At 42.6% G+C, this 8,328-nt stretch overlaps 1 protein-coding gene across 3 annotated transcripts in view; it reads left to right on the top strand.

The window, feature by feature from the left end:
• The window catches only part of grip2b (glutamate receptor interacting protein 2b), a 90,132-nt gene that overhangs the window by 35,970 nt on the left and 45,834 nt on the right, over positions 1–8,328 (top strand). Inside the window, exon 1 of one of the 3 annotated variants that reach the window (XM_017036944.2) lies at positions 5,380–5,476. The exons of the other annotated variants lie outside the window; for them this stretch is intronic. Coding sequence (XP_016892433.1) covers positions 5,422–5,476 — 55 coding nt within the window. The 5' untranslated portion in view covers positions 5,380–5,421. Of the gene's footprint in view, positions 1–5,379; positions 5,477–8,328 lie in introns of those variants that run through there. 3 annotated transcript variants of the gene reach the window in all.

Raw genomic sequence — 8,328 nt, 5'->3', positions numbered from 1 at the left:
AGTAGAGGGGCGAGATTGAAGACGCAGGAGAGGGGGGGGAGGGGGGGGGGGGTGGGGGAGGTGGGGGGGTCTTTTGTCTATAACTGTATATATGTAGGCATGACTTAACCCCACCCTCGGTTGTATATGCAGAAACACAGATGCAGATTTTTTTTTTTGTAAATTCAACAACTGTAACAAAGAGGAGAAACAACAATGGCTTCACACCGACACACACACACACACACACACACACACACACACTGTAAACAGTGTGTAGGAGTGCAGCTCACCCAGAGCTGTCTGTTAACACTAAGCCTCTTGCTTTGAGATTAGCTCTTCCATTCCTGCATGACTGAAGAGGAAGAGGAGGAAGCAGAGAATTATGGAGGTGATGGGGGAGAGATCACGCTTTCCAAATTCCTCCCCCCTTTTCCATCAATTCTGAAATTCAAAGTAAATGCTGAGCTCACATCAAATGAGAGACAGGGTGTACAAAGTACACACCAGTATATGTAGTATATTACAGCCAGGTGTTCTAGAAGGACCTGTCACAGTTGGCACAGCTCTTGTAGTCCTGTGGATGACAACCAGACATATTTGTAGTTTTGTAGTCTTTCTTCATCACTCCAGCTGTACCTCCTGTTGGTTTGTTTGTTTTTTCTTATTGTCAGCGGATTATAAGTGTATCACGTCTAAGGAGTGTAAAACTAAGTAAAATGGATGGATGGATGGATGGATGGATGGATGGATCAGTTGATGGATAAGTATTGAAGGATAACAGGTGGATTCATGATGACAGGATCTGATGAAGATAATCCCAGGTTTTATTGGTTCACTTCCACCAATAAACCATGATCTCTGTTCAGTACTGAGTTGATTCTACTTCACCACGTACAAACCTCAGCCTGACTCTCTCTGATGTTACCTCAGAGTACTGTGGTGTTCACTCTCTGCACAGCTGCACTCAGACTGTGCTGAAGGGTGACAGAGCTGGGCTGTGCAGCCAGGTACTGATTAATAACCAGGACTGAACACACACACACACACACACACACCTTAATGCCCGTGTCATTTGTCTAAAGTTGCTTCTTTAGCATTTTACAAGTGTGACTCAATTTACTGCGTAGTGAAGTCTGGTGTGTTGTACTGTAGTACAAACCCTGGTGGGGGATATCAGTTGGTTTTTACTTGAATTTTTGCCAAACAATTACTCTGTTTATCTGCAGTCGCCTGGTTTTTGTGCTCACTTTTGTCTTCCTGTATAACACGGTAAAGTTGCATCTCATGGTTTATATCTGCACTACACAACTTTGACCACTAGTCCCAGACCTGTTCAGTACCAAACAACCCACATGGTCAATTTTTGTTGTTGTTGGGGGGGTAATGTTCTTGGTCCATGGTGAGCGCACAAATGTTATTGGCCAATAATTTAATTTTAGCCAATAATTGAACTGATTAATGCTGCAGCATCTGTACACTGGGATTAGACTCTAACTGGAGCAGCAGCAGCAGCAGCAGCAGCAGCAGCAGCAGCAGCATGAAAGGCTAAAAACCAGAAACAGAGCAGTAAAATGTTTGTTATTGTGGTCATTTACAGTAAATACAGCCTGAGTTTGTCCTTAATTCTCTAAGAAAAGTGACAAACTGTCTTTTTCTCTCATCAACAACATCTTCAGGATCTGCTTTTTTGGTTTGTTTTTGATTTCTTTTTTTTTTTCTTTTTTTTGTTCATGAAAAGTTTTGTTGGAAGATAAACAATGATGATAGTGTTTCTGTACGTTCTTTATAATAAGACACAGTTTTATACATTAATCTCTGATTTTGCATGTTTGCCTTTAGATTTGTTGCATGTGTCTGACAGTGGCCTGTATGTGTGTGTGACGGTGGCCTGGGTGTGTGTGTGACGGTGGCCTGGGTGTGTGTGTGACGGTGGCCTGGGTGTGTGTGTGACGGTGGCCTGGGTGTGTGTGTGACGGTGGCCTGGGTGTGTGTGTGACGGTGGCCTGTATGTGTGTCTGACAGTGGCCTGTATGTGTGTCTGACAGTGGCCTGTATGTGTGTCTGACAGTGGCCTGTATGTGTGTGTGATGGTGGCCTGTGTGTGTGTGTGACGGTGGCCTGTGTGTGTGTGTGGCGGTGGCCTGTATGTGTGTGTGGCGGTGGCCTGTATGTGTGTGTGGCGGTGGCCTGTATGTGTGTGTGATGGTGGCCTGTGTGTGTGTGTGTCGGTGGCCTGTATGTGTGTGTGACGGTGGCCTGGGTGTGTGTGTGACGGTGGCCTGTATGTGTGTCTGACAGTGGCCTGTATGTGTGTCTGACAGTGGCCTGTATGTGTGTCTGACAGTGGCCTGTATGTGTGTCTGACAGTGGCCTGTATGTGTGTCTGACAGTGGCCTGTATGTGTGTCTGACAGTGGCCTGTATGTGTGTGTGACGGTGGCCTGGGTGTGTGTGTGACGGTGGCCTGGGTGTGTGTGTGACGGTGGCCTGTGTGTGTGTGTGTACCTGTGCTGGTGCCTATTACACATGTGCATTAGAAGGAGGAGAAAGCAGCCCTGGAGTGACAGTGAGTGGGAGTTATAAATATTGATCAGCTTCTCTGCAGATGATAAATTGTATTGCCAAAGAAGAAGAATACATTCACACATGAAGTACACACACACATACAGTACATGTACTGTGTTTACAGTGTGCACCGGCGGGCTGTTTACTTGGACTCTCATGGTCTGATAGAAGCAGGTGACGTTGAGTTAAAGCCAGAGTCTCTCATTTCTTTTGTAATGTCCAAGTGAGGACCAAACCTCACCAACTGCCATGTAGGACATTGGATAAATTGGTTATTGAAAGGCTTCAGGGGCCACACAGAGAAAGAGGGCGGAGCTCTCTCACCTTAGAGGTCGTTTGAACTCTTTTATTAAAACTTGACACAGTGATCCAGCTCCAGGTCAGAGTTTTCAGTTTGCTTCTTCTCAGCTGTTGAACTGAGCAGAAACTAAATCCACGGTTCACTTTAGGAGACAATTCCATCCAGTGCTGTGAATACCTTTGCATGCCCCAGTACCGATCAATTAAAGCTGCCTTATTGTGCATGACCGGCAGATACTATTACACCAGGAAAAATACATATAAAACCGAGGAGAACAATTATCCAGATTCTGTCCTGACAGACCTGTTTTCCAGATCATTAACTGAGGAGCTCCATTTCTTTGGTCTTCAATCAGACACATTATTAACCACAAAAACGAGAGAGAGAGAGACTATTAGCTCTACCTCCTAAAGCAGTGCTTTTCAAACTGGACTTTTATTTTAACGTAAACCAGCCAAATGACAGATAATTGATTTGGTGATTCATACTACATTACACTATGAGAAGAAAAAAAGAGCTGTATATGATATGGTTTTATTTCGTATGATGTAGTAAACACTCAGACACTGTACCTGCTGAGGGCTGCATTGTTGAGAAAACTAGGTTTTCATAATCACATAAATTGCATTGGTAATGGATCAGTATACTATGGTTTTTGTGTGTCTTATTTTATACACACGTTTTTTCTACAAACTTTTAAGACCACAGTTCCCCAGAAACATTTGTCCGTCTCGATACCATCGAAACGAGCGACGAGGAGACGCAGCAGCGCAGGCCTCGTCTATCTGCTGCTCCTCCCGCTCTACCATCCATTCTTTTTTAAACTCCACTGTCCATTTTGTTCTTCATTCTTCTCACCTCCCACTCATTTCTTCCTCTGCTCCCTGCTGCACCACCTCCTCCTCCTCCTCCTCCTTCCTTGTTCCAAACACATGCTGCTTTGATTTCTCTATCGTTCTCTGTTAGAGCTAACCTTTAATCTACGACCTCCTCAGCACTGTTACTAAGACACACAGCCAGCCTGTGTGTGTGTGTGTCTGTGTGTGCTGTCAGGAGATGATCTGGAGTGAGAGGTGGAGCTGAGGAAAGGGGGGAAAGTAAGAAGATTATTTGGGGGGTGTGAGACCGAGCATCAGATAGAGACGAAAAATAGGGGCGAAGAAACGGAACAAAGAGAGAGGGATAGAAAAAAAAAGAAGGAAATGAGATTAACAGGTGAAGAAGAGACCGGTCTGTATATGTGACTCTTTGAATCGTATTTATTTTCAGGAGATGAAAAGAAACTCATGCAAATGTGTGTGTGTGTGTGTGTGTGTCGCTGCTAATGGAGAATCTCACCTGCTGTCGTCTGAACAGACAGTATTAGAGCTGGGCTGGTGGTGCTCCATATGTTCCCATGGTCACAGCCTGAATATGTGTCTGCTGCTCAATAGTAACTGTGAATATATGCAACAAAGAAGAGTGAACCCCCCCCCACACACACACACACACACACACACAGAGAGAGAGAGAGAGAGAGTTCATCCGAGAATCATCTGCCGCCTGGTTATAGGACAAATAAAATGGGTATAAATCAAAAATCAATCAGTAAACACTGAGGAGACTCCGGTACGTTTTATTAACTCGGCGGCAACAGAATCTTAAATGGAGCTCTGTGATCCTGACTGACTCTGCAGATCACCACACTGTCAGAGTAGCTGCTGTAGTCGAACCTACGACCTTCACGACTGACCCTTAGGTACCAGTTTGATAATCTGACAAAATCTGAAAACCTGAGAGCAGGGTTAATAAAATATACTAAAACCTACCAGCCAATCACAGGACCAGAGACCACAGAGATATTATTCACAATGACATTCCGAGTATATTCCACTGCAGGACTGAGAATTTCTTAACACTTGTAATCACTGCCTAATATAATAATAATAATGTTTTTGCCAGTTTGAGTGAAGTAAAGTGTGACGACAGTAAAGTCTCCGGTGACACTGAATCACCGGTGGAGTTCATTTGGAGCCGACAGTTAAAACTGCAGTGGAATGACGTTGTATTAGTTAGAATTGTTAGATTCATTAAACAGTAAGAAAATGTTCTTCTGTCAATTAAAGAAAAAAACAGAAGGTGAAAAAATAATAATAAACCACAGTAACACGAGTCAGGAGGCAACAACAAGGAAGAGGACGAAGAGAGATGGAAGCAGAGGAAGAGGCTTAATGTCAAATTACTACACACACTGAGAGAGAGAGAGAGAGAGAGAGAAACAACAGTGAGAGACAGAAATAAAAGAGAGAGAGAGAGAGAGAGTGTGTGTGTGTGTGTGTGTATAATCACTGCTCGCTGCCAGATAAAGGACCGTCTTCCTCCTTCACTCTCTTCACTCTCTCCACTCTTTGCCATGTGACCGGCCAACGCTTCAGTACCAACATTTCTCTCTCTCTCTCTCTCTCCCTCTCCCCCCCTCTCTCTCTCTCTCACTCTCTCTCACCCCCTCCCTTTCACCCCCTCTCCATCCATGGCCAACTGAGGAGACAGAAGAAGAAGGAGAGAGAGGAGGACGATAAAAGAGCAGAAGAAAGGATGTTCTCGGTTTCGCTTAAGTGTCGCTTAGGGGTCATCAGACGCAGAATCAACGGTACTGTGTTTGTGTGTGTGTGTGTGTGTGTGTGTTTGGGAATAAGACAGTGTTTGTAAGTGTATCTTTCTGCTGTGTGGGCACGTGAATGTTAATCTTCATATTGTGTGCACTTTATTTAGACCGTGTCGTCTGACAAAAGAATCTTTTCATTCTCCTCCTCCTGCCGTACTTTTCAAGGCTTCCTAAAAACAATTCAGCGTTCTTACCGGCTGCTGACGCTCTCAGCTTAGTTTGTGTTGAGAATCGTCAAGACGATGGTTTGGAGTAAATCTGTAGATTATTTCTCCTTGGATCGACATTAATTCACTGCTGAGGAAGTGAAGTTTTGAATGAACCAATGGTTGGTTTGGACCAATGGCTGCCTGCGTCGTGTCACAGCAGTTTAAACTGGTCTGTGGTTAGTCTCATTCACAGTAACGCTCTGTCTGTTTAGGTTGGAGAGTCAGTTCATCATCAAACTCAGCAACATGTTGCCTTGTTTCACATGTGACTTTAGGTAGCAGACAATATCAGGGACTTGTTTTGTTGTTTTGTTGTCAGTAATTATAGCAAACTTTCTTTTAATGTCTGCACACAAAACAAGAAAGAAATAACAGAAAATAAATTTAAGGGAACAACCAATCAGAAACGTTGTCTCACATTAAAAATGTAAAGCTAATGGACAGCAACATCAAGAGCTTGTCATTAGTTAATATTTCATGTTTGGTCAGTTTTACTAGAAACTAATGATGAAAATTAATGTAGAAATACACATGGCTAGATGTATGTATTTGACCTGACTATGTGTTTTTCTACACCATATGAATACATACACACACATATATATGTATGTATGTGTGTACCAGGGTGTTTTATTAACGAATACACTTTCCAAAACATCTTGTTGTGATCCTCACATGTGTACTCTGCGTAGTGTGAGTACTTTTACTGTTTGATACTACAAGTCACATTTCACCACAGCTTATTCTCTCAGTCACCTCCACATTCAGACGCTGAAGAAACTGGCCATCAAACACAAACATGTCGTCAGTCCATGATCCACCTAATGATCACGGCTGTGTGAAGCTGCACCCACTGTGACACACACACACACACACACGCACACGCGTGTGTGCACTTCATGCATAAAAAAATAATCTAGTGTATTGTGTGTAATGATTTATAACGTATACCTCCCACATATGTATCTATATATATATATGTGTGTGTTTGTGTGTGTCTGTGCAAACTAGCGTACGTTTTTTTTGTCGAAAGATTTTTGTGGATGTTTTAGTGGAAGAGACAAGTGTTTTTTTGTCGAAAGATTTTTGTGTGGATGTTTTAGTGGAAGAGACAAGTTGTCTCCAACTTTCTCTGCACCTTCATTATAAATATGGCAACTAAATATAAAACATATCAGGTGGTGTGTGTGTGTGTGTGTGTGTGTTTGGAGAAACACGCACACAGGTGGAAAAAAAAGTGTCATTAAGGAATGTTGACAGCCTGACAAACACTGAGGGTGTGTGTGCACGTGTGTGTGTGCACGTGTGTGTGTGGTGAATATGCTGAATAGTCTCTGAGTGCAGAGAGGGCGCGGCTCAAAGCTAACATCGTTAGCTGTCTAGGTTTGCGTTGTTCCGTCTTTTTTTCCACCCCTAATGGCAGCAGGTGGCAGTGCAGGTTGTCGCCGTTTAAAAATGACAAATGTCAAATTTGCATCATATCATATTGTACTTTTTGGGCGGGAGGGGTTGTTTTTGGTTTTTGAAATTCTAAAATAGTGGTGGAGTCTTGGCTGGAAGTGTGTGTTCCTCTCTGGGTGCATTGTTTAGCAGAGGAGTGTGTGGGTGAATAGGGAAAAAGAGACCACTGCCAAAATGAGGAAGGTCTGCTCGCTGAGCTTCATCCTCATTTCAAATGAACCATTCCAGCGTGGTTTTAAATAAGTCCAAAGTGGCTTGTGAAGGGAGAGATTATGTGCAGGAGTCTTTTTATAGTTGCAGGGAGTAAGCAGGAGTTGTTGCTGGACGCCTTAGATAAGAGGTTTCCTTGGTTCACACACGGTTCCCTATTAAGTATCTGCATTTAAATGAGTGGGCTGCATGAGCCTATTCTTCAGTTTGTTCAGATTCTAAATGCAGTGTGACATGTTTAACTGGGTTTAAAACTGTAAGCTATAAATATGTGCTGTGTATTTTACTGTAACTCCTGATAATTTGGTGCAAAAATACGTAGCAAAATGTGAAGCAGTACAGAGAACATTTCCATCATAACAGATTAGTCTGGTTCACAACAACAACAATATAAAGGCAGACCTTGAGGATGACTAACAATCAAAGTTATATCACCTCTCATTAAACAGGAAATCATGTTAACGAAAGGATGCTTTTCTTCCTCTAAGAATAAAATAGATGTATCCCTTCACATGCTAGCACGAAGAGGCTACATACATTTCCATCTGTGAGAAACCAAGAATGAACAGGAAATAATAAAATATGAGTTTTATGAAGTGTCTGTGCAACATAAAATAGAAACCCACTGATACTAATTACTTTGGGATAATGAACACCATTAAATTAAAGTTCAAGGACTCTGTGTCCTGACTTTGGAAACGCTGTGTCTAAAATGAATAAAGTCTCGTCGTTGGCAGTTGGTGGAATTGATGATTATCGGTTTCAGTTTCTGTCTAAAACTTTCCTTCAGTTTTGGATTTTTATTTTTTGTGAGAAAAGTTAATGGTTTTCTGTGAGTCATTACTGACTGTGGGTGGACCTGCAGTGATAACAGCCAAAAACACCACAACGACAGTACTTTTATCACTTTATTCATATGCTGGAGAATAGAAACTTCTCATGGTAGAATATTCTAGC

The sequence above is a fragment of the Cynoglossus semilaevis genome, chromosome 11, assembly GCF_000523025.1.
Source record: "Cynoglossus semilaevis isolate Cse_v1.0 chromosome 11, Cse_v1.0, whole genome shotgun sequence".
Lineage (NCBI taxonomy): Eukaryota > Metazoa > Chordata > Actinopteri > Pleuronectiformes > Cynoglossidae > Cynoglossus > Cynoglossus semilaevis.
This window is presented reverse-complemented; position numbering and strand designations above follow the sequence as displayed.